Genomic DNA, 27,546 nt, shown 5'->3' on the forward strand with positions numbered 1-27,546 from the left:
TGTTCGCTCAATCTTCTGCCAGGGTCTGAGCCCCAATAATGATTCATGTTCGTTAATAAAACACTCACACTCTCTGTGAGTCTTTTCAGGTTGAAATACTCTTAATGGTAAGCCCTTACAGTATGGATGCAGTACTCTTTTTGGTAAAGTCACTGTAAGTACTGTACAGGTGTTGCCATGACACGCATAAGCACTTGTTTTGCCGTAATGGAAGTAACCAAGTAAAACTACAAAGTTTGGTAGCACTTACATCTGTGAGAAGACTTTTAGTGTCATGACCCTCAACAAGTCCAGACTCAGAGGTCACTAACTGACTCACCTTGATGACATACGAGCCAGCTGCAACCTAGCATTAAAGATAGAATAAAATGCAAATGTTTTCCAAAAACAAAGTATCTACTGTTATATGTGTCTCACGCTTGAAATCGCTGTGTTTGGCCCATTTTCATTTTGGGCCTCGGAGACAAAAGGTTTGGGCACTTCTGGTATATAGCAATATTGAACAACCAACTGGACCTTTGTGCTAAACATTGTGCCATCAAGCCAGCCTGGGCCATTCTGCAAACAGCCCTGTAATACTTCGCAAAATACAGCTTTACTGTAAACATATCAAGATTACGTGTTTGCTCAAGTCACTTCCACTTGTATGTGATAAAATACATCTTACTGACATGCAATTTAATCACACTATTTTATATAAGAGCACCAGTCACTAAATGAAAAGCTTTCCCCGTAACATAATGGGTGCATTACAATATAGCGGAGGGACAAACACATTTAATGGCGGCTCTAATGCAAAAATGATGAACGGAGATATTAAAGCAGCACCATTTGTCGAATTCAGAGTCATTTCTCAAAGCGGCTTTTGAAGTGTAAGTAGAATTCAGACAAAAGAGACGCGTTTTTTTTTTTTTCCATTTGTTTTCTTTTTATTTAAAGACTAATGCAGAGAGTTTCTACAGGGCCATATCATAACCAAAAAAGAACAAAAGAAAACATTTACAGAAGGTTCGCTGCTTCATGTACATCAAACCTTGTTTTTCTTCTTTTTTTTTTTTAAAGTCCACATTCCCGTGACTGCGCTTGTATGCCGATAAGTGTATGCGGTGTGAGATCAACCATGTCCTCGAAAGATCCATTACAGGTGGACGTCGCTTTTTCCCCAATTTCTCCAATTTTTGTGCTTTAGAAAATCACTTTGTTTTTTATTTTTTTCTTTACATTTTCCGTGAAAATCAGAACACATTTTGGTTGGTAAAAATACAAGAAAACTCCAGTAGGAATAAAACCCAAAGGAAAAAAGAAAAAAAAAAGAGAAAGGAAAAAACATAAAAAAAAAAAAAAAAAAGACTCCTGTTGTTTGTAAAGCCAGTGCTGCTGAGGATGGACCTTGCATTCAACAAGACGAAGATACAGCGGACGGTTGGTTCGTATGGAGTTTCTAGATGGAGATTATATACAGTTCATGGGTTGATGGACGCAGAGGGCAGTGGTTGGAAGCTCATGATGGCACCGTGCCTCGAATTTCACATTCCTTTCTGGAGCATCACGTGTAGCAAATACATAAATTTGTAATAATGATCATAACAATAATTGAAAACAGCATTTACGACGAGACACTGCGAGCGAATGGAGGAAGTTGTTCGTTTTCCGTGCCTATCAAATCAGGCCCGGGATCATAAAGTCGCTAACATAAGTCGGTTAGAAAGCTGTAAGTAGGAACAATGAAGAGAATAAACATCAACACTTCCCCGAAATGATTCTCGTAGTGTCTCGCCGTAAACATATCAAAACGTAGGTGGTGCAAGGTAAAAAACAAAAAAAAATAAAGCAACTGATTTTTACTTCTAGTCCGTCAAAGTCAACGCATTCCTGTTTAATTGACTCTGTGCATAACTTCAAATCAAAACAACGCCGCCCAAGAAGTGACTTCCTGTTTCGATCCAGCGCGCCAAAATAAAAGCACCATATTATTCATTACTTCAGCAGTTCACTAGTTCAGCTTTCTTTCTGCCTGATTATTAACAGACAAAACACTTAAATGCGTGTATTTAATGATATTCTTGTGCTTTTATTTTGGCGTGCTGGCTAAAAACAGGAAGTCACTCCTTGGGCGGTGTTGTTATGATTTGAAGTGATGCACAGGGTCAGTTCTTTAAACGTTATTGACTCCTGGATCAAACCGATAGTGTAGCAGTACCAACATTTGCGTCATGACTGCGCTTTTCCCAATAATGAATTAAAAAACGTTTATCTTGTTACCGTCCACATCCCGCTTCGCCTTCAGACCGATGGCTTCGTTGCCCGTCAAGGAGTGCAAAAAAACCCATTCCCTTTCTATCACCCTGTTTCGCCGTTGATTTGAAACCGGTACGAAATCGAACTAAACGTAACCGATAACTCATGATATGGAAGCTATAGACTTTTTCAAATTCTTTTTTTTTCTTCTTCATAATCAGCAACTTATGTTTAATGGAACGGAGGTTGGTGGCGAGTGGTTTTCAAAGCTGTCCCTTGCATAGCACAAAGCTAACTAACGCAAAAATGTTACTGTCGTCTAAATGTGCAAAACGCATAACAATAGTCTGATAATAATACAAACAATATTCATCGTCATCTTCACTAATATCTTCAATAATAGAATCATACGGTATGCGGTATTTTACATATGTATAGATATATAGTCTTCTCCATGATAATAAACATATACATACAATAGTTTGACGTAATCTCTATACAAGTCTTCGTTCCTGACCCCTTTTCGCGGTTTCTTGACCCTTTCGGCTCGTCGTTTTAAGTGGCTGCTTTTTGCGAAAGACGTTATTGTCAAAAGGGGGGCAAGTTTCAACAAAATGAACAATAGCGATGAAGCGCCGTTTTTTTTTTCACCCCCCCGGCGGCCATGTTGTGACCTATTAAGCGACGGCACGCGAACGCACTGAAAGCGTCCGTGGGCTCCCGGCCATGTCTTTTGATAGCGTTTAGTGTTCTGTAAAATATGCTTTATACACAATTCAGGAGGCAGCGCCGCACTCCTTTGGCGCCCAGTTACGGTGATTCATTTTTCAAAGTGGACACACAAAGCAACGTCATGTCGTAAGTCAGAGGATCTCGATGTTGTTGTGACGCCGCAAGTTAAGAGAGGAGGGGGAGTCAATGTAAAGCTACAATGGATACCATCCCACACTGTCAGGTCCTAAAGAGAAGCCCTTGCTAATTAATATTGCTACATTAACGTAATCTATAATGGTCTGAGAAACATCCCCCCCCCAACCCCCCAAAAAGAGTGTAATTTCGAAGCTTGAAAGAATATAGCGCAAGCAATGTTTTCAAGACGGAAAAGAAAGAAAAAAAAGAAAAGCATTCGATTCACATTTGTGAGTTTCTGTTGGTTGTTCTCGGAAGAGGGATTGACATCATGCTACAAAAATATATATTCATCTTCGTCACTATCGTAGTACTACAAGTCTCTGCCTGTGCGAAACCCAGCGTCAGCTAAAGTAAGTGAGATTACCGTGCCATTATGCGTACCATTCAACGCGCTTTCACTCTGCTCTCTCTCTCTCTCTTCTTTTTTTTTTTTCTTTCCTCCCCTTCCTCCTCCCGAGTCGTAGTATCCATGTTACTAATGTTGCCCACGAGCGGCAACACACACTTCCAAACGGGCATGTGATATTGAAGGCAGTGTAGCTGGTACTTTCTGAGTTTCATGTGTAAGATTATTCGGAAACAGAAGTGAAATAAAGGGGAGATGATGTAAAAAAAAAAGAAAAAGAAAAAAGGGACGTAAAATCACCGTCAATCGTCAAACAACAACAACAAACAAAAGAAAGAAAGAAAACGTCACAGATTTCGCATTGAAAACGGAAAAGGCACTTTCAAAATGGTTCCGTGCCCAGTCCTTTTTCAAGCTCGAGAAATGGTGTTTTGGCAAAAAAAAAAAAATAATAATAATCAGGCGACACCATTTACAAATCCGGTTGTACAAGCCAAACAACAAAACGAAAAAAAAAAAAGAAAAAAAAAAAGTGTGTTTTCATATAAAATGCACTCCAGAATTCAGTATTATATATATATTTATATATTTTTACATTCTTACAGTTGCTAGCCAAACCCAATGTCAGATCAGTGTTGCTGTTGTGTGTACACGAAACACAAGTAAAGATGTTTTTTTGAGTAACATATATATCTTTTTTTTTTCTTTTTTTCTTTTTTTTTTTACCTTGAAAGCAGCTTCGGATGGACACTAACTCGTAGAGAAACAGTCACTTAAGCGTGAATTGAGACAAGTAATACTATAGTCGATTTTTTCTCTTTTTTTTTTTGTATCATAGAAAGATCTGTAAATATATAAACAAAAATAAATTAAAACTTTCTTTCTTTCGGTACCGTTCGATAAGTTACACTTTGCAAAGCTTTCAAACGCTGCATTGACATCTCTTAGAACATTTTTGGAGAATATTTACAAAGTCGCAAAGGTAAAATACGTCCCGTGATGAGCACAGAGGTTGTGGGATGGGTTGGTCTAGTGTTTGTTCGTTTGTTTGTTTTTTTGTTTGTTTTTGTTTTTTCAAAAATAAATTAGCATGTCCACTGAGATATGTTTATTGCTATTGCAGAAATCCTAGTATGGTGTTAACAGAATTCACCTCACGAAAGAGACAAAAGTAAAATGAAAAAAAAAAAAGGAAGATACAGCGACGGAAACTGAGCGTATATAGCGTTTCAATGTCAAAGAAAATGTCGCCCATCACTCAAATGTTTTACAATTGAATAAATAATTGTTTTTAAATAAATCATAAGAAAAAAAAAGATGCCCTGTCCATGCCTATACACAAGTTCCTTTTCACCATGTCTGTCAATTGAAGAATACATAAATAAAGTAAAAGAAGCCCTGTAATGATAGCGGGCTATGTGCAGTTAGCATTCTCTTGGCTAAGTATTTAGAGTAGTATTTTCAGAAGCATTGCCCAATCCCTTTTAAACACCCCTTTTTCAAAAGCACATTTTTTTTCTTTTCAAAATCTTCAAATTTCTTTCTTTTTTTTTTAGATTAACAGAAATTCGGTAAATATGGGAAAGTCCAAACCAGCATGGACGCTTGATTATTTCTCTTTTTTTTTTTTGTACCTTTGAAGAATTGTATAGAAAATGAACAGATTTTTTTTTTTTTTCTTTTCAAAACAACAAAACAAAGTGGAGTAATAGAGTGGAGTATTTACACCTGCAGTTTGGGCTTCTTATTCAAGTAGGTCGCCCAGTAGACCAAGTTAAAAGTTCCAAAGAGCAGCGGGAAGGCTATTCTGGCGATCCTGTCTATCTTGCTCACGCTGTTAAAGGTTTTCTTGGCCTCGGGCGGTTTGGGCTTGGGCTCCTCCTTGGGTTCAGTGGGGGGAGGCGGGGCGCTTTTGGCAATAGTGGCCAATCCAGGGTCCCTTGCAATGTTAGGCGCGAAAGTGGTGGCGGTGGCAGCGGGGTAGGCCGTGGTGTTGTTCTTCTTCAGCATGGACTCTTTCTTCTTCTTTTGCTTTAATGGGTGAACGGAATGGAGTGCAAGTGGAGAGGGAGAGTGGAGGGAAAGTGGTAAAGTGGAAGAAAAAGAAAAAAGGTTAGATTCTGGTAAATGGTTTCAGTTTGCAAGTTTAAACTAAACCATTGCTAGATATTCAATCGCACAAGGCTCGTAAGGTGTAGGCAACTGAGAGGATGCGTCAATTTGTCATTCTAGGGTAGTGATGTTTTAGGGATGCACCTAATGGTATCGGATATCGGAGCTGATCCTGGAAAATATACGATATCGGGTATCGGCTACAAATATCCGACACCTAACCAATACGAGTTTTGGTTCTCCCCGCTTTAAAAAACTAAATATCAGTGAATGTGGACATGCTGTATGTCATTTTGAAGGGTAAAACCTGGAGAATACAATCGCGGTTTTAGTTTTAACCTCTGCAATTGTGTTTTTGATTGCCGTGCAAAATGCCGTGGCTAGCACCAGAATGCTAAAGCTAGTGGGAACATGCTAATGCTAATGGCAGCTAATCAAGGCTGGTTAAGAAACAATGATAGACATACCTTAAGTAGCCTGACATAATAAAATAACCCCTGCTGGAGCCAAGTATTTGAATTTTAGTTTATGAAATGCTGTTAAAGAATAAGTGCTCGGACATTGTAATGATCAGATCACTTTATGTAAGTAGTTAATCCTTTAATTTGGCACCCTTTCAAGACTCGAGTATCAACAAATGTATGCTCCAAAAAAGGCCTTTAAAATCACCATATCCATGATCCTTGTTAAAGGTTTTTCTATTAATTTATTAATGGATATAATGGATAATTGATCTGTAACATCATGACAAGAAAATATACAACTTTATTGATCTTAAAATAGAAAAAAGAGGAACATTCACGTTTTCCCTGAAGCCACTTTTAAGAAAGTCTCTTGGTATCGGTTAATATCAGATATCGGCACAGATTCAAACCCCTAGTATTGGTATCAGTATCGGAAGCAAAAACATTCAAACAAAAGTTGGGTTAAAATCTAGTTCTTGGAAATGCATTGATGCAGTGTTATGAAAGAAAATTGAACAGATCATCCAGAAGATGTGAACAAAGGCAGCCGTAGCTAGCCGCAGCTAATGTGTGCAATATGGCTACCTTTCTCTGTCATTTATGTACAGTTTTGGGCCCACTTTGTTCCTGTACGTACACATGTCAGTCACTTTATCTGCTAGACTGTACTATATTTGTAACGCTAATGCTTGTTGAGATGCGCTTGTGTACCATGTTGGCTTCCGTAGAGTCCCTCGGTCTGGACAGAAAGTCCCATTTCACAAAACACGTTCACATATCACAGTAGCGGGCTAGCAAATCCCCAGCGAGGAGGGAATTGGAATGGAAAGCACCGAGAACACTAAACTATTAATGTTCCCGTCATGTTACACGAAATGCGTTTCCGTTTTGGGATTAGATGACAACAAGCGAACATCCCCTGTCTGGTCCACTTTTCGCAACAGCACATTCTAACCACAGGCAAATACTCTCTCTACGGGACTGCTTTTGGACAGCATTTTTATCTAGTACGAGCAATGGTGAACGCTGATTAGGAATGACAATATGGCCGCCGAACACACCACCGCATTTGTAATGAACAATAATGCGGTGTTGTTCCTTAATTGTTCAGCGCTCGTATTTATTTCAAGGGTAAACATAAAGGAGGATCGCTCTTCTCTTTAGTCCTCTGGTGGGATTTGACATTAGAAGAAGAAGAAGAAGAAGATCTTTATTTATATATACATTACTGCAATAGCACCCCCTAGTGGTTAGGGGTGACTCAAGAATCCTATGCTAATTTTACATCGCTCAAAAACAACTCAAAAGCCTGGCTCCAAAGAATTTTATTTCCTCCTGTGAAAACTCAGAGGGGAGCATCATATTTCTAACCATGCTGGTTTTTGTTCTCTGGATTTTTGAAGTTTGAGCTTTTAGCTTTGATTGATTGACAGGCCCTGGACAACTGTGGAGGCGCATTACCGCTCCGCCCGCCTCGCGAGGTTGGAACTTCCTGCCCTTTTACCCTTTTAAGGAAAGTGCTCTATTCACTTTATTCAGGAAGTTCGCATGAGCACCGCCATGAATTCTGCCCGCCCCCTCACTCCTATTAGTTTACATAGGCCTGGAGAAGACAAGATAAAATCAGTTTTTCGGCCGTGCAGAGAAACGGTGTTGACAGTGTTGACATGGACGTTGGACATTTTTTCACAAATCAATCAGCCTCGTTCTCCGCCTAATGAACGGGCTTCGCGCTCTACCGGAAGTGTAAATACAACGGAAGTGCCGAGCCGTGGTAAAAAGAGGCAAAAGTGGGCGGGGCGGAATAAGGTGAATAGGAGGAGCAAGGTGCGTCATCTTCATTTCACACTCACATGGGCCCATTACCGGAATGCTGACGATATCTATGGTACAAATATTGCAAATCTGGTTCAGTGTTTACTTTAGATGGTCTTAATGTTATTTGATGTGATTTACCTGGATTCCTATCATTTCATTCATCATGAAAACAATGATATCTTCCAACCAGGAGCACCCCATAAGAATTGGAGATACTGTGACCCAGTTATTGCATCTAGCCATCTCATTATTCCTGTTTGTCACAATATGCTCACCTACTCTGACAAATATGTTTTCCCTGTATTGTTTGTTTGTTTGTATACTTTATTGTCCCCGTAGGGAAATTTGTCCTCTGCATTTAACCCATCCTTCGATGCCGCTGGGGCAACCCGTAAGGAGCAGTGGTCGACGGCAGTGCCGCGCCCGGGGACCCATCTCCATGATGTGGAGCCAGGCTGATGGTCAGAATCACCTGGCTGGAGGATTCACCTATTGCACATGTTTTTAGTGGTAGGGGAAACCGGAGTACCCGGAGGAAACCTACGCAGACACGGGGAGAACATGCAAACTCCACACAGAAAGGCCCCGTCCTGGTGGGAATCGAACCCGGGACCTTCTAGCTGTGAAGCGGAGGCGCTAACCGCTGCGCTACCGTGCCGCACCATTGAAGCATGCTAAATAGATTCAAAAGCGGCACATACAGTGTTCCACCCTTACCTTCTCTGGTACCACACTTTTGCCGTCCCACGCGTAGCCCCTCTTGGTGAAGTAGTTGACCGTGGCGAACTCGATGAGGGCGGAGAACACAAAGGCGTAGCACACGGCGATGAACCAGTCCATGGCTGTAGCGTAGGCCACTTTAGGGAGGGAGTTTCTGGCGCTTATACTGAGCGTGGTCATGGTCAGCACAGTGGTCACTCCTGTGGAGAACACGAGACAACAGTGGTGAGCAGGAGCAAGGAAATAGGCCTTGCATTATTACATCATGTACAGTAAGTATGGTTGAATGGTTACTACTTGTGACCTTTAGATCCATAAAGCGTTTATAATGTGACAGTTGAAGACAGTGTGACCTCTTTCTCATTATAGATGTCTGACTACAACAATAATAGAATGCCGTCGCTTTAAGGGGTTGTGAGAGCTTTGGAAATGTATTTCTTTGTGGATGTATTCAGCAAATGACAGCACCATGATTTTATACTTTAATTGATTGACTGCGGAATTCTTCCGCAGTCAATTATTGGTTTTCATGTTCTTTATTATTATTCCTCTTCCATCTTTTTCCCGATTTTCTAGAGCTTTCAGCACCTTCATGCTTTGTGCTATTTGTGCAAGTTATGCATCAAAACGTTCCGCATGTTGAGGAGAAGGGTGCTATTACTTTTGGGACTTCTGCAATTTACGTTTTTTCCGCAATCGGCCAAAATGTCGGAGATTTTTTCCATTGACTTATAATGGGGCTGCCGCAAATCCATGCTTTTCTGCACTTTTTTCTGCATTTTATGCAATTTCTGCACTTTGTGCATGTTCAGCTTATGCAACTTGTGGGTTTTGAGAAAAAATTGGCCTTCTGCAGATTTCCAGTTTTTTTATACAGGAGTTTGAAATTTTTGCATTGGTGTGTATGGGGGGAATCCAGCCAATCGGGAGACTCCAGGCCTTTCAGCCATTTGTGCTTCTGCCAATCAAGCACTGAGGCCATTTCAACAGTTTGACCAGTTTATGGAATTTAAAAGTTTATGCAATATTAATAATTTATGCAAAGTAACCACTTTATGGGATTTAACCAGTTAATGCATTTTAAAGCGTTTATGCAACTTAACAGTTTTTGCCATTTAGGATTTATGAATTTTAAAGAGTTTATGCAATTTACATAATGTATGCAAATTAACCCATTCATGCATTTTACCACTTTATGCAGTTTATACAGTTTATGCAACATGACATGTTATGCATTTTACCAGTTTATGCAAATTAGATTACGCAAATTAAGCAATTTTATGCAATTTGAAGAGTTTATGCCATTTCTGCATTCGCTTCCCGCAATTCCGCAGTCAATCGCAATGGCGCAGCCATTGCATTTCTAGTTGAACTTATTACCATTTGTTTGTAAAAGTGGTCACGGTCAGAGGTGGGAAGAATAACCACACTTTAGTCTACTCAATAGTTAAAAAGTAGTTGTTTAAATATTCAAAACGTTTTATTTAAAGTAAGTAGTAGAAGTAGTAGAAAAAAAAATAGCAACATTTTGAGCTTTAAAGTGTGTTTCATGTTTTAATTGTGATGAAATCTGACCAATACAACATGAACTAGTGTTAAAATGGGAACATTTTCAAAGAATATACAACAAAAGGTAAATGAAATTCAATTCTCAAGATGAGATACAAGAAACGCAAATTACATGACACAAAGTAATAGTACTAAAGTAAAAAAAAACTCAAATTTCAAATTGCTATTTTCTGGTCCAAACTCAACTGAAACTTCAAAATTTGTCATAGGGACTGAGTTTAAACCAGGTTTCACAACTTTCAGGGAGGAAAACTGTCACTTCGCCTGACATTTTTGTTTAAAAAGGCTTTAAAACAAGTGTTTTTTTAAATAAATGTCTGCTTTTACCATGTACTAAAGGACCAAGCAAATTTTATTCCAATACAGAAAATTAAAAAAATCAAGGATAGTTCCTTTAATGAACATACATGGGTATATCTGTCGTCCCCGATGCGCACTCTCACACATTTTCTCAATCATCCTGGTCTATATTGTACATGTTTTAAGTGGAAGGGGTAACCGGAGTAAACCTACGCATACACAGGGAGAACATGCAAACTCCACACAAAAAGGCCCCGTCCAGCTGTGAAGCACAAGTATATCAAGTGCCACAAAAAAGATTTGACCTTTCAAGTATCACCGGGCCTAGATATAGAGCAAATCCAGAATAAACTTGAATGGAAGCTGTGCAGTAGTACTATCTGCCTCAGGGTAGGATTCATAGCCCACTTCTTTCTATGTCATACTAGGTTCATTTCATCCATCTCCCCAACACGACGCTCAATACTGATTAAAACGTTTAGCCAAGAAAAAATGGGCAACATTTGATCGGCCGAATAGCCTGTTTTATCAGGCCAATCTCGGCATCATCACACCCTTTTCCGCTTTTTCGTCGAAGCAGATCGTTGTTGTAAACATAGTCGGCGCCAAAGCAATCACTTTTGCCTAGACCATGATGCAAAGCGATGATGCAAGGGGCGAACACTAAGCGGGACGTTAACATTAATCCTGCCCCACACCTGATCCTGACTCTCACGCTTTTAATAAACCGAGACTTTTTCGTTTTGCTTCTTCTTTGTCTCTCTTTCTTTCTTTTTTGCAGCAGCTGGGAACACAAGTGCTGAGTAATGACAGCCAAAACAAACAAAAAGTCCATGGGCGTCTGAAACGACTCAACTCCCAAAATAAAAAAATACACGCGTTATTATGGCGAATGATCCCGGCACACACCTTGTTAGGCGCATGATGAAGCTGGCGCTAAAGTGTGACACACAGAGGAGCGAGTGGAACTAGGTCAGAATATATTTAACGATGCAGACCGGGGCCACTGCAGATGTTTTTTTACAGCAAATAACGAACACGCGGCAACAGCTAACAAGCCGCACGGACGACCCGCTCAGTGGTGGGAACAGCTGCTTACTACAGAGGCCCTGAAACGTGCCTCCCACACACATGTTCGATGGGGCCTCTTCCAGATGATTTACATGTGAAGGTAACACACGAGACTTTGGGATTTCACGCACTGATTACGGCCATTCATCAATCAGGGAAAATGAGTAACGTGGTGGAATAAATGACGAGGTACGTTTCGGTTGGAGGTTAGCTGTCCTATTCAGAACCATTTAACTCTGAAGCGTATTTGTGCTCGATGGATCGGGAGGGTGGAGAGTGTTACGGCAACCGTGGGCTTTTTACATGGAGGCAGTGTTGGCAGCTCTTTCACCGCTGAATGTCGCACACAGATACTCCCTAAAGGGAATTTAGATTCGCCGAAGCTGAAAAGATGCGAACGTGCCACTCCTATAAGCCTTTGCGAACCACCAAGTTATTTCCTGTTCACTTGGAAAGTAGCAAACTGCTAAAATGATGAGTGAAGGAGGTCATGTTACTCTTATAGACTCTCAAACATAATTTATTCTTCAATACACCATAATCTACTTTCGAAAATATTTTGTTTTATGTGGACAGCGCTCTCTTCTGGAGGAGTTCCGCTTCCAACTTTCCCCATTCACAGTATCACTGGGGGACAGCCACGTGACTATTTTGGGCCAGATCTTGTGGTTCAAGACGGGTGGCACTCCTTGCAGTCTTCAGTGGCGTACCTGCCGCAAAAAGTGGGCAGGACAGGGGGGGTGGATGGACTCGCATTGCGGTGTTGCGGTGCCGCCCCTCCCCATGCTTTCTCCAGAAGGCGGTGGGTCGCATGTTTGTCCTGCAAACGCTTAATAACATACACAACGCAGCACGCAATGTTTAATAAAGCAGAAAGAAACACAACTGTCCCTCCACTCGCTGCAGATCCAAGATGAGCGGGCGGATGAAGAAAGGCAGCAGCCTTGGCGTTGGACACCGTTCGAATGCGCAAAGTTACCAAATGAAAAGGATTTAATTGATCAGGAACTGTGTTGGCTGCGGAGGAGTCGGAGAGCTACGCAGTGGTTGTCTTTCTTTTGGACTGAGCTGTACACAAGGACAGGGGCGGACTGGGACTGAAAAACAGCCCTGGACTCTGACTAGCTTGGCCCAAATTAGCGTAGCCTAATTGTGCACTTCCACAAATACATATTTTAACCTCTTACCACCCGCCTTAACATTAGCGAGTGCATTTTCCCCAGTTTGGCTTTTTATTATTATTATTTTGATTGGTGTCATCAGCATAAAGAACGGGAAAGGTGGTCGTAGAAACAGAAGCAAAATCATTAATATAAATAATAAATAATACTGGTCCCAAAATTGAACCTTGTGGTACACCATACGGAATTCCTTTTAGATACATGTTTTTTTTTATACTGGGCTTTACCCAAATCTAAAAGCTTTTCTACTGGAGAGCAACAATGGAACGCCTCATTTGAAAGCTAAGACCTACAAAAGTGATGGAAACTTTTCGTCACGTCGTCACATTTTTGTCATATTTTTGTTATCTTTTGTCCGTGTTTTTGTCATGTTTTTGTTGACTTTTCATCCTCTTTTTCTCGCTATTTTGATGCTTTTCATTTTGGCTTTTAGATTTGGGTGAAGCTCGGTTGAGGCGCGACTGGTGGCCCTCGAGCCAGTGGCCCTTCTGTGCTCTTCCAGAATGGACATATGGCCAGTCTGCCCCTGCACAAGGAGCAACAATGTAAAAAGGAAACATGAGGCTTAATACAACGACCACCGCTGATGCTCTTCATTCATCAGGAGGTAAACGCTGACACACGATGGAAATGTCACCTTAAAACACAGATTGGACGTGGTGTTGCGGCATTTGAAGGCATGTGTGGTTTATTTATGGAAAACTGTTGTTGTTTTGGTGTTTGGGTCTGCGCGTTGATCTACTGTATCAAAGTAAGCCCGTGAGAACGCTCAAGCAGACTTTTCAAGGCAATTTCGCTGTTGTTTTCAATTTGACAATCGATTCTAAGGGAAGAACACAAGGCAGCGCGACGTAAAGAGGAGCATAATGTGAAGTTTGCCACAGAAGAGCGGCGCTCCGAGTGCTGCATGTATCTTTTTCTTAAATAACGCCCTCTCCCTTGTGGCGCAGCCTTTAGCACAAAACCTGCTCCACATTCCAGATCGTTTAGAGTTGAGCACGGACTGCGCCAGGCACAAGATCTGGCCCAATGAGCCCGGGATGGAATCACATCGCGTCTAAACACTTTAATCTGTTGCAGCTGAACCTGAGATCAGAGGCTCCGCAATTCTGATTGGTGAAAATCTTTCACTCAAATGCCAGCGGCAGAAGAGAAAAAAAGCCTCTTGTGGTTCGGTTGTTGCAGTAGTCAAATTATAAATTGTGATTTGTCATAGATAAACCTTTTAACCCTTGTGCGTTTTGTAAACCCACTCAAGCTGTATTCACGTATTTATTGTTATAGTCTACATTTTCTATTTGCTCCACTCCACCAATTGAAAATCTATAAACAAAAATCCTATATTGTACATATTTTTCAGGGACAGTGCATGGTATAAACACACTTCGCCAGCTAATATGATCCGTTCTCCAGCACTCGCACCTGCAAACACGCTCTCAATCATCTTGGCCTATATTGTACATGTTTTTCTGGTTGCGTACTCTAAGGTAAGAGTGTTGCCTCTTCCTCATCAACTCGACATACGTATGAGCCATTATGACGCCCGATTGGACCTTCAACATGACTTGTCCATGTGATGAAGTCTCGCTGCCATACAATAAATTATTTTCCTCTGTTTTATTTTATTCATTACAAATGCACAATGTTGGCCGCACTCTCTCCTAACTAACCACTTTAGACTTGCTCCCCACTGGCGCCATTAAAATAAAATCACACTCTTTCGAGCCATACCACTATGTATAATGTATAGAGTGTTCGCTTCCAAGTAATGACTCCTGTATTATGCAGAGACACTTTGCGCCGTGGCTTGTCCTAAAATGTCATGCTGATGCAGTATTATAGATTCCCTCTCTTGTCCTTGGTAGTGATGAAGAGCTGCAAATGAATCACTGACTTCTTTTTCCACTCTTTTCACAGAGTTTTGGCAGCACAGCTTCAGTCGAGTCACACCGAGCAGAAAGCCTGACAAAAAAAAAAATATCTCCCCACATTAGCCCAGGCCAAATGAGTGAGTGGTCATTAGCGCTATAGCGCAGTGATGCAACTGATATATTTGCGCAAAGCATTGCAGGTACACAATGGGTGAGTGTGTCATCTGAATGCACGAGTAAGTAGGCCAAAACTATAAGTCATCATGGGCCCTTATGTTCCTGAACAATATACAATGGTGCGGAATGTAAACATGTAAACTATAGGTGTGGGATCAGCATCAAATTATAAGCTGCATTAACAATAGTGATACGTGCGGACTGCTGACGTTTCAAACATCGCAAGCTTTGTTCTTGTTTGACGAGACGGGACAGTAAAGTGTGAAACGATGAAGAGTGGGAAGAGGCATTCATCAAACTGTCGGGTCTGGGAATGGAACACGTGACTCTGAGGAAGGCACTGTGGAAGCGCGAGCTGGCGCGACGCCCGAGCAAATCAGATACATTTGCAACAAAATGGACGACTTCAGGTGGACATACTGTGCTCGTGAAGTAAAGACAGTGAGGAGTGAGCGGCTGGGGGCTGGTCAGGATTTGGATTGAACCTGGAGCGCACTCTGCGGGGAGCAGTGGGATTGACATGTGATACAACAGTGAAAACAAGCTTTCATTTGTAGGTAGGATTGCGCCATGAAGAACACACTTTGAGCTCTGAGTGGGTTTTAAAAATGTGAAGGAGAGTTTTGTGTTCCCTTTTGGATACTAGAAATTCCAGGGAATACAGATTGGAGCACTTACAGCAGAAGAAGAAATGATCAAAGTGAAAAGGATTACTCAAAACAGCGAGTATGAAGCAAAGTACGGGTATCATGTTATTTTACACTACCTTGATACATTGTACCTGACTAAATTTAGCACAATGTAGTCTGCTCTGTAACCATCTGTATTGACTTATACCTATGTAGTACCTACACAATGGAATAACTTGTATTAGTACTTTGTAAGTACACATTGTAATAGGACACAAGACCCTTATGGTTAGGGCTTGAGGTTAGGTTTAGAGTTAGAATTATGTCTTATTTCATTATGTACCTACAAACTACTAGTACATATTATTCCATTGTGTATCTAACCCATAGGTACAACTTATTACACATTGTTACAAAGCCCATTACATAGTACGATATTTAGTTGCAGGAACAATGTATCAAGGGTAGTGTAAAATAAAGCGCTACCAAAGTACGTCTTTGACAATGTTTATAATTTGGTCAAAAAGTCATAAAAGACCATTTTCTATATGTCTATTTCAATGTTTTCAGTTGAATTGCAAGTCCACTTTTCTGTGTTAAAGCAGTACTAAGTAACTCCTGCCCCTAGAGGCAATAAGCGCAACTGCAGGTGTCATCGCGTGAGAGAGGGATATTGTACATCCAATTACACAATGAAAAAAAAAAAAAATCACTCAAACTTGGCTGTAAATACTGTTTAAGTGGCCCTAGCCCGCAGATAGCTTTGCCCGTTAGCTTCTTCTTCGTGATTCTATTAGTGTGTATTGGTGACTCCGGTCCGGTGGCAGTCAAGTTGCAATTGTGTTTTTCTAGCCAGAGACACCGGGGGAAGGTGAAATACCCCCCAATCATCCCATTAACACTTGTATTACCCCCAGAAGGAACTACAGAAAGGATGTATTAAGGTAAACAATTTACTCAGTACTGCTTTAAAGATCTTCTCTACAGAAAACAACAAAACCTTCATGGAAATACAGCATCTCTATTTTAATAAAATATACATAAGAACTTTCCATGATAACTTAATGAGGTCATGAACACATAATATAGACTTCACAGTGCTCCTACTGTTCAAAGGACATTAAAATGCCTGTTAGTTCAGTACATTACCACAAATGTGCGCCGCGTGGGAGACATGTTTTATCTGTGCATTTTCTTACATAACGCACGCATTGGCATAGACCTAAAGTGATCCCTCAGAGATACAACTTGAGGCTTCATTGCCTCAACATCTCCATTCGGGGGAAACAGTAAATTCAGGTTTAGCGATGTGCACCAAACAGCTTTTCAGAGCCATTACCTCTGATACAGGGGTGAGATGGAGTGAAGAGAGCTCAACAAGACTCCAAAACACAGTCGTGGGAGGTGTTTTTGCGATTTGCATACACTTGGATTTTTATGCGGGGCTGTAGGAAGCGCCCGAGGCTGGGGAGAAGGTGGAGGAAGGTTGAGAGCACGGTGCGAGCCGTGATAACAATCTGTCCACGAGTTTGAGCGCCAGTATACGGGCTAATTCTGTGGGGGAGGATTAAGGCAACACCACTGGGTATTACATAACGCCTAGAAATGCTAATAATAAGGCCTCACCAATGTTTGAAATGATACATATATGGCCAATAAGGTACTTTCACTTGTTTGACGTAAGATTGGACGCCATGGCAACAGTGACCCATGAGTTAAAGATGGTAGATTAATTCGATGGGGCGTGAGAAACATGTCATCTCAGAGCTGTTTCACCATAGACAACCTATGATTATCCAAGATCTTGTAAATTTATATTGTTCTAATGTTCAGAAAGGGAAAATACTTGACACTTGGAAGATAGGGAAACCAAGGATTTTACTTTTGGATATTCTTGTTGGAAACTCCAGAAAAGCACTCAAGCGATCTCAAATCTCTTTCATTCAACATAACAGCTTTAGAGTCAGGAAATTGGATGTGGATCTTAAGTTTCGAAATAGACCTAAAAGAGGCCAAATCCCCAGGTGACCCTTTTCCACCACGGCGAACCGATTCTTTCCGGTTTACCATTAGGGATCATTTGGGAAAAGCGGCACTTTGATTCATTGGAATATGCCTCCGAAGCCCCTCTTTTTTTTTTTTTTTAACGTTTTTTTTTTTTTTTTAAATGGCTTCATTTGACACATTGGGTCTAATAGAGCCGAGGGTTTGAAGTCAGTTAATGAACAAAGTCGTTCATGTGTAAAGTCTAACTGGATTAATGGTGGGGCCCAGTCAATTCTAAAGAGTCCCTTCCACTCACTTTAGTCCGGAGTGCACCCGCGCTGACGGCTGATTTATAATATACATAACTCCTAACAAGGTGTTGGCAGACCGGCTTCTGCTCGGAGGGAACGGACAGAAGACACAGAAAGTGAAGGGAGATGTGCGGCAGTGATTGACAAGATAAAGCACCGAGGGCACGGATCTCCAACCAGCCGTTCTCAAGCGCTGTCCACTTGTCTGCAGCTTGATAAGTCACATATCTGATGCGTTTTCTCCTCTTTCTAAACATAAAACAAATGAATGGGGAAAGCATATTCCATGTTTGTCTAAACATCAGTCCCTTTTCGACCACTAAATATAGAGGCTTCATTTGAGAACGCATGGATACTTAGTATTCCCCATATGGCTGATGATTCACACTGGTCGCATATTGCATGGTATGATTATCGCAAATCTTCAAGATGTAACTTTGAAAATCTGATTTGAATCATATGATGTAGAGACTGAATGGGTGAATTCAAAGCTTCCTTTTCTACAAATGTAACTCTGTTTGGTGAACACCTGGTAGGTGATTGTAAACGGATACTATTTTGCTATTTGTGTTTTCTTTTGTAATTCTGTATTTTGTATGTTGTATGCTGATGTGTATTTTAACTGTGGGTCCCTATCCATACGCTTTACACTTCTGGAGATTCCCTTTTTTTCTACAAAATACTCTAGATCAAGACTCTAATATCAACATAAATGAACGATATATAATGATGGATTCAACTTATGATGATCACGTTAAAATAAAAATGAAATTTGGATGGATCAACCGGATTCCTTCAATTCATTTTCTGAAAAAAAAAAAAAAAAATGGTGAGGGCTTGCGTCTGTAAAATCTTTAAAGCTGAACTTGTTTATACTCACAAATACATGTTCATCACTATCCTACACTTAGCTGGTTAGAACATACAACATTTATAATCTATCTAAAACGGCTTAAACAAAATATCCTGCAAATTCACTTCCTGATTTTTCACGATTTTCTTGTTTCAATAAAGAGAGTAATAATAAGGATTAAGAAAGAGATGGAGTGAATTTCCAGGGTATGTTGGACCTAAGGAGGAGCTTTGTGGGAGCTGCTGCTGCGATGGTGAGATTAGCCACTGGTGAAGATAAAAAAATGACTCAAAGATGCGCCATTTTGGTGAGAGAACACCATAGTAACATGGTAAAAAGCTCTAAAAAGTCGATTTTGCTTAATACCTCCTCCCTCTTTAACTTAACCAACGCATCTTACTATAATCATTCTGTTTTTTTCCCTCCCCAGAATTAATAGCAAGACAGATAAAAAAAAGTGGGCCCGGCAGACATTTGGCCATCGATAGCCAGTTCTGGAGCCACAACACAGCGTGAGCCAGTCCCATTTTTTTTTTTTTTGTGAAGGATTTAACCATTTTGTTCTCCTCATCACCTATTGTAGCCACTGCTCCTCCACTGGATCCTCCACTGGATCCAAGCCAAGGCCCCCGTCAGGAGTCCGCGGAGGACTGAAGCGCAGCCTACAGGAAAATGGCCCCGCTCTTCCCCATACTCTCACGCTCACTGCTTTCCGAGGGAGAAATAAGCCCCTAACAATGTTCCGACTAAGGATGCAACCAATCACACGTGATAATCAAAATGTGGGCACGGGGACAATGGGAAATGGGCTGTCTTCTCCTCTCTCTGCTCTATGATTTCAATGGGAAGCTGCTGTATCTGGGCAGAGAGCTAATTTGGGCTTTCCACTCAACTGCAGCACCGCAAATGAGCCAGAACTGTTCGGCGCAATCCTTTGTCTCGATAACTTTCAAATATGGATTTGACCTGACGCAAGAAAAAGACGGTTTGAATTCAAAAAGAATATGCGGAGCTGGTTGATCTATCTTTTTTACACCATGCAGTAGTACTTTCCTCTTTGCACACCAGGATTTTTATCGGATGCTTCTTTTCAGTGATACAAACAGTGGTCCCCAACTTTTAAAATCATGATTTATTAAATTTTGATTATCCCTTGAGTCAACACCTGCAAGTGCTAAATGCTGTTTGACAATCACACGTTGTACAAGACGGTAATACGTGCAAGAACCTCTTCTAGCGTTGCTTTGTGAGCTGATTTCTACTACACAGGACGGCTCTGCATATTGTTTCACTTTTTGTTGAATGAGAGGTGAAAATACGGCTTTGGGTACACCGGCAAAACCATTTAGCGATTTCTTTCCTCTTGCTCTGTTCGCTACATGTCTCCATACATTATACATGGAGGTGCTGTGCCGGTTGCGTGTTGTTGAGTGACTGCTGTGTTGAGACTTGTCAAACAGCTCCTCACTTCCCTGGAACGTTTCCCTAGGAGCCAGGCTGTTTTTGTTGATGTCTATCCGCGTATAGCACCGGGGCTACTTAAGTATTCATGCCTTTATCAATACGTGGAGCCCCGGGGGGCCTGAGTCAGTAACACATTACTGTAGGCGCCATTATGTCACTTTTCATTTGCATAAGTAAAGAGAAGCATTGACAGATTGACTGACAGGTGCGTTAAGGGACTGCAACCAGCCATCCAAATGGAAAAAAAAAAACACAGTACAAGCACCTACAGCGTGTAACAATTGCATCTGGCACATGATCAAGTGCGGACTGCGATGTAGTATGGTTAAAAGCATTGCTACCTATGAGTGTTGCTAATTTGAACACTGCTTACAATAGTGCGGCAGAATCACATGCAAATAAACCCATACATTTAAACCCATTACAACTAGGGCTATGGCAGAGTCCACTGAACAAAAGAGCACTGAAGAACACCCTGCAAACAAATGGACATCGTTTACATCACAACATATTTTCACGATTGGAATGTCTTGATTAGGAGATCACCGATGAAAGAACAAAACCTGTGTTTTGTGTGTTTTTTCATTATTGTAATTTTTACAGCTTTATGTAGATTCCTTAAACTGCTTCCGAACAGCTTAGCCGTGATGTTTTGGTAGTTTAACTTAAAACATTGTGTCTAATAATCCTACCAATTCAGGAGTCAGAAAATGTAGTTATACATAACACCAGCAGAGGGTGCCCCTCCTGCTGCAGTGAAACTGGAAGCGTTCAGATAGGTGGCGTTCACGATTTAGAATGTGATGATGTCATAATGTCAGGTATGGGAGCAAACTCTATGGGAGAAAACGAAAATTGACAAATGTTTTTCCTCATCGGTATTTGACAATGATTGAATTCACAAACCCACTATATTATTTTTATGTCTGAAAGTCCTTACTACTGGTCAAAATCATGCTCGTTTTTCAAATATTGTCACCACTTTCGGACGCCTTTCAGAGAAAATAATTGGACATTAGTTCATATGTCCTGACAGAGAAGGGATTGCACTTTGATGCAGTTTTTGTTTCATGTGGATTCTCCCAGTAATGACTGAGATGTTAACCAAAAACGAAGACAAAAAAATCTGCAGTTCGCCAGTTACCATAGTTACCATCATGGAGTTTTCACTTGCCCTCCACCTCAATTTTAAACTATGGCCTCTTTAGAATGTGATGTCACATGAACACAACCTATTGAACGTTTTATCACAGGCAGGATCAGAAGTTTGGTAAAGGTGTCTCGACTGTAGACTTTCCATTTACACTTTTCCCTCTTTAAGTCATTATTAAAGGCAGGCATGTAAGTCTTACCTACATGTGTTTGTCAAAACATGTGCTACATCGTCCTATTTTCTTCCTTTTGCTATTTTAATACAACATTTTGCACTTTTTTAAATATAGCAGCTGGCTCCAATCATCCAGCAAAATTGCTAGCATGAACAAGCTTGAGCTAGCCCAGGCTGAACGCATATTGAATCCACCTTCACAATAGTCTATGGTCTGGACATAGACACTCCGTATGACATTCACCAGTGTGTGAGCTGGCCATGTTTTGAGTGCAGAATAAGGATGTGAGCTAAACACGGCGGGTTACAGGTGAATGTGCGAATGAATCAAAACACAACTTTAGGTGCAGTATGTTTTTGATTAGAACACGGTTAAAAGCTCAGACAAGATTATTTTGAAAAACGCAATCAAATCACAACACACACCGTCCCATGCAAATGAATGCTGCCATCTTAATACATAACAACACCACAGTGCAAAACTTTGACATCATTTTACGCATTCGTTAACAATTGTGTGCCACCTTATGCCCGCAATGTGGCAGCAGGTGGACCAACTCTGCATGCCCAAATCCCACAGAGCGTTATTAAGTGTCATCTGTTTTTGTATGCAAACAGGAGTCAACAGGGCCATCGGGGCAGATTCGAATGCATCGGCGCCGAGGGAATGATTGTTGCGGGAGTCATTTTCATGTCTAGACAGAACCATTTGGGACTATGCTCTCATATTTTCACTGATGTTGTTTTTTGATTGGTCATCTCTCTTTCATAGACATCTCTTTGATATCAGTCTGCAATGATGGCCGTGAGTCTGACCGGGGCATTTCAGAACAATATTTTTATATATATATATTTATTTTTGGCCTAAGCCCTTTAGCCACAATAACTGTTTTTTCTTCTTCTCCCCAGTTCTAGCAATCAATGATTCATATGAAAGTCTTCAGACCTTGCATTTAGTGTATTGGGTAGTGACTGTGTTAAGACATTACAGCCCACACTCAGGTGCTAGTGCTAATGAGCAGACACATTAAACAGCGTCCGGGGACAACCAATAAATACGCCTATAAATGCTCTTAAGAAGCACGCGAGGAAAGCAAGCCAATCCATAGAGGCCGGTGTCGCTAGCAGACAGAAGAGGTTCTTAAGCTGTGGTTCAGGGACCGTTGGTGAGAAAGCGGTCGCGGGTTAGCACTGGATTTGTCATAAAGGTTTTGGAACAGTCTTGGGTTGGGTTAACATTCAGTTCGATAGTACAGTGACTCTTGGACCGGACAATTTATCAGCAGTAATTTATCAGTGCTACTTCCTTTGGCATCTAAAAGTTGCTTTGATGGGCAGCTATCGTCTGAAATGAGACTTGGGAGTTTTGATATGTTCATAATAGGAGTGAATTAACCTAATACACAGAGAGCAGTGGGGGTCTGCCGTATCAGATACATCAGAGCTTGTTTCATGTGCAAATAAATTCCTACTGAAATGTTTCTCCGATGCAGCACCCGCTATAAAGTAATCAGTATCTTAATCGGCGCAATGATAAATAAGATAACTCTACCAACTGCTGTGTTTTGAAATTGCCTATTCATCTACGGGGCAAGCCTTGGGGGAAAAAAGATTTAGTACGTTGGCTATGCTTCCTAGTCACATAATGCAATCTAAAGTGTATTTGCAAAGGGGCCGCTCGCTCATGCTAATGCCGCCCGGGTGTCACATTTGGACATCTGCGTTTGGGGCGCGCGGGGCCCGATCGCCGTAACAAAGAGAGACCATATACAATATTACGCTACATTAGCCAGTGGTTTTGTTGCTAGCATTAGCGTGCGGCATGATGTAGTGTGCTTTGGTTCGGAGTCAAAACACAGGAGGCAAGCTGTGAGGTGGTGCCTGCCAGGAGGAAGGATTGCGAACATTATTCTGGCTATTGAGCTAAAAGGCACACAGTGGAATGAGTTTACTGCGGCGTGCTTTGAGCGCTGTTTCGTGAAAACAGTTGTGGAACGTTTCTATGGATGTCATCTGATTGCCTTTCTTACTTTGGATGCACACACAAGATGCTCGAGCAGTTTGGACTGCTATTTGATTTGCTATCTTCTGATCGTGTCCTTTTCATTTGAAATACCAACACGATTTTTCGCTGAAATCTGACACCTGCATTTATCCCTAAATAGGCTGGGGGCAGATTCATCATAATTGTAAATCTTATCCACAATCGTCAAAAAGAAGAAACACTAAATCAAAAGTGTCATCCCCTAAATTGGCTGGCATTGCGTCATACAAAGGGGTGTGGCCTCGCCGAGGGAGAAGTAACTATGTTTTGGGAAACACCCTTTTTCACTCTTTTTATCCCTTTTCTGGCGGAATATGAACTTATTTATGGCATGCAAATAAATCGGGTCCATATGGATCTTTTTTCGCAGCAGATTGTTCAGTAGAAACAAACAAAAAACAGCAGTTGTAGCTAGCGTTAGCATGTAGCATGATGTTAGCATTCTCTGTTTCACTTTACTCCTCTCCATGTCTTTGTATCTTTATTGGGTATAAAACTATCTCAATAATTCAGCATTTGTTAAAGTAGTTTTAGAGTCATTATTGAAAGTTTAGATTTTTCTCTGCGTTTTCCCCCTCAACTGCTTCAAACATGACCATATATGGGCATAGATACAGACGGAATCTAGAGATGCCGTCTCTATCTGTTCCGCCTGCACTCTTTTTCTTTCGATTTGACTTGACCGCGCCACCCCACCCCACACCAGTCGCGTGTGTCCATGTAGGCAAAGATCGGCGCCGCGTGATTTGGAATCGCGATGGCAACCGTCGGTAATCACGTCTCTCCCTTTGACCGATCGCGGTCGCTAATGACACCCCTGCCTGTCTCTGTGGCGTCTGTCTGCGGCGCATCACTCACCATTACGAGTGCACCTCTCAAATTCAAAATCATTTATAAGAAAAACACAATTGCCCGCCCCCTTAAAGGTCAAAGCCGTGATGACTTACACAATTACACTGAATGATGACAGCTGACTTGATATTGATGCATGTTTGGTGCACTCTTCATGCTGCACTGGGCGGTCCTGAACACTACTTCATCCTAATGGCACATGTACAGTGGTTTGATACGCTATATAAATCTTTGGCTTAGACGCTCCGCCGCAGGATTATAATCTTGATTGTGTGCTGTGTCTCTTTAATGATCGTTTATGGCGATAGTGACATTGTAACCCCTTTGAAGAACGGCCTCATTCATCCGCTGTCTCCGGGTGATACATAGTAATCACATGAAGCTCCTACCAAGCGATGGCATGCACGAATGGAAAGAGGTCGTTCGACACCGGCGACACATTCTGGCTCTGGAGCTGCTGCTAGCATGTAATCTCCACCAGCAATGATAGCATGAGGGACACACATGCCCTAGATAGTTGTTTGAATCTAATCTAGGCCAGCCTCGTTTCCTCTCCAGACACGTGACGAGCACCGCAGGAAGCCCACTGTGCCACACATAGATGATTCCAGAAGACGCTCGGTGCCCAAGACAGAGTCATATACTGCAGAGCAAGGAAATCTGGTAGAGAACTGTCACAGAGGGTGGATTTACTGTATAAGCTTTTATAACTGGGATTATAGGAATAAAGACATTTTGAATGATGTTAGTGCTAAACCAGCCCTAAACCAAGACTAAAAACCCAACAAACAACAACATCAACAACAACAAAACATCAAGGTTAAGACTTATAACTTATAACTTGTTAAGGAACAAATATTAAGTTCAAGTGAAACATAGTTGTTCTGCATCTTTTGTATGGGCAAATCTCATCAAAATGGCATCCAAAACAGAAAAAGTCATGTGACTCAAACCTCTGAATAGGGAATGAATGCACTGTTTTCAAAAGGATCAAAGCCAAAGAAGGACAAATCAAGGACTAGACCAACCAGTGTCTTGGAAGCAAACACCACTGTAAATTACTTCCTACCATCTAAAGAAACCTGTGTGCCACTATGGAACACCTGTCCCGCGATTTGGGAAGCACTGATGTGGAGCACAGGAAGGCAGGGATTGCTAAGAATAAGGAAGCAGTGCAGGGCGAGGTAATCCAAGGACATTGCTGTTGCTGCTGTGCTGCTGTTGTACAGAGCATGCTGCAGACTAGCAAGAGCTTTTCCTTTTGGGTGATATTATGTAAGACCGGAGTGTGACAGACTAACACACACACTGTGATATATAGGCGTGGTGTACCCAGACTGATTCACAGCCAATGACAAACGCCAGCATCGCATGCCGTTGTACTCTTCGGGATTTAAGGCACGTAAATCTTAATTCACACGGGGAGAGCAGGGAATGTGCTTGAAATTCTACTGCAGCTAGATTAAAGCTAAAGTGTGAACACCACTGGTGCAGAATAGAAAGTAGAAAGAAAGGAGAGAGAAGGGACAAGGGCGTTCTATTCTATGCAATCATAGAATAGAACGGAATATAATCGAGTTTTAGATCCTACCAAGGTTGAAAATTATCACACAAATTTCAAAAAGCAGAACAACATATAACATGCCAACCAGTACTAACCAAGATATTATTAGTCCATTGATACAATCAGCATCTGTGGAACATCATAAACAAATGCTTGGGCTGCCATACATACATAAACAAATGGAATGGAAGCTGTGCCAATGGTTCCTCTAAACATTTATCCACAGTCATCATTCCTCCTGGCCTATTGTACATGTTTTAAGTAGTTTGTGAAACCACCCAGAGGAGACCTATGCAGACATAGGGAGAACATGCAAACTCCACACAGAAAAGTCCCGTTCCCAGATCAAACCCGGGACCTTCTTGCTATGAACGCACTGTGCCAGCACTGTTTTTCCGATCTGCCGCTGGACTCATTCAAGAAGCTTCACCAGTGACTAATGCAGTTGGTCTAATAAAAAACAATCCAGTAGGCGTCATGGCATCACCAGTCTTTGTAAGAATATTCACAAACTGTCACATTCAAACTCTCTACAACGGTAGTGCCGAAAGGAACAAAGGGGTCTAACAGTCAACATTTCAACAGAAAATGCTGCTTGTTAGCCGCATGCTACAAGCTACCGAGGCATGCTTGATGCTGTAGTTAGCGAGGTCCACCAACTAGCTTGCAGCTTGGTAAGTTGATCCCTGCTACTGCTGTGTCCTTTGGCAAGTTTTTACAGTGAATGACACTTCAATGTAAAAACTTGAAGCATCTGCGTACATTGAATCAATATCCTAAATCTATTGCGGTAATCTAGTAACAAGGACAACAAGCTAGTTCCGATCCTAGACAGATGATGTCGAGTCAACCAATCAATACAGAAATCACGACATGCTATAAAGACAGATGCGACGTTTCCCCATCTTGAGAGAAAGAAGACATCAGTTCGATATCATAAAATGTGCAAGATCAATATTAATGGCTGACAGTAATGGGTTTGGCCATAATAAAGATATTCTCCATGGCATTGTCTGTCTGTCTGTTTTATATGTTAGTATTTTAGCAAATCACTATGCATTTCCGGTATGCATCACATATCGTAAACAAGTAGATAAGCAGAACAATTAGCAACGTAGGCCACAACAACATGTGGAGTGGGCTCTCTGCTAGCATTTCCAAATGATCTAATGCCATAAGTGCAGATCAGATCATTCATGATTAAGTGGACATTCCTCAAGGCAGCTGTCTCTCGGTGATGTATGCGTTTGTCTGTCTGCACTGAACAGAATGGGATCTCTGTCTAATAACAGTCATTGAGATTTAGTGTCGCGAGCTAATTGGAAAATATTGATTTGTGTCCGCTAATTTATTTTCACATTTCAACATTTACATAAGAGCAGCTGGTCATTTTAGAGCAAAACACAAAACTAAAAACTGCAGCTTGGACTGAATCCCAATTGTCCACTTTACAATGATTTCCACTTTTATTCGCGGCAACAGATTTTCGGTCCTTCTGCCGATGGACTCGTTCGTGGAAGCACATCTGCTACGAAAGCAGCTGTAAAATGTGGTCAATAATTATGAGAGTGTCTGTGGTTGCGGGTGTTGTGTTTTGAGGTGAGGCGGACAGCGCACTGACCGCTTTTTGGGGATTTCTTCATAAGTCTGTGTAAGGCTGACCATAGCCTGACGTATAATGTTCAGGGGTTTCAATGACTTCCTTTTATTGGCGTCAGTGATTGACTGTGACTGGAT

At 41.3% G+C, this 27,546-nt stretch overlaps 1 protein-coding gene across 3 annotated transcripts in view; it reads right to left on the reverse strand.

Moving 5' to 3' along the window:
- Positions 1 to 2,432: 2,432 nt before the first annotated feature.
- The window catches only part of gabra1 (gamma-aminobutyric acid type A receptor subunit alpha1), a 55,699-nt gene continuing 30,585 nt past the window's right edge, over positions 2,433 to 27,546 (reverse strand). For all 3 annotated transcript variants that reach the window (XM_079565983.1, XM_079565985.1, XM_079565984.1), the window contains exons 9-10: positions 8,608 to 8,810; positions 2,433 to 5,527 (exon numbers count right to left, since the gene is read on the reverse strand). In XM_079565983.1, the coding sequence (XP_079422109.1) occupies positions 5,219 to 5,527; positions 8,608 to 8,810 (512 nt within the window). In that variant the 3' untranslated portion in view covers positions 2,433 to 5,218. The remainder of the gene's footprint in view (positions 5,528 to 8,607; positions 8,811 to 27,546) is intronic.

The sequence above is a fragment of the Gobius niger genome (assembly GCF_951799975.1).
Source record: "Gobius niger genome assembly, chromosome: 11".
NCBI lineage: Eukaryota > Metazoa > Chordata > Actinopteri > Gobiiformes > Gobiidae > Gobius > Gobius niger.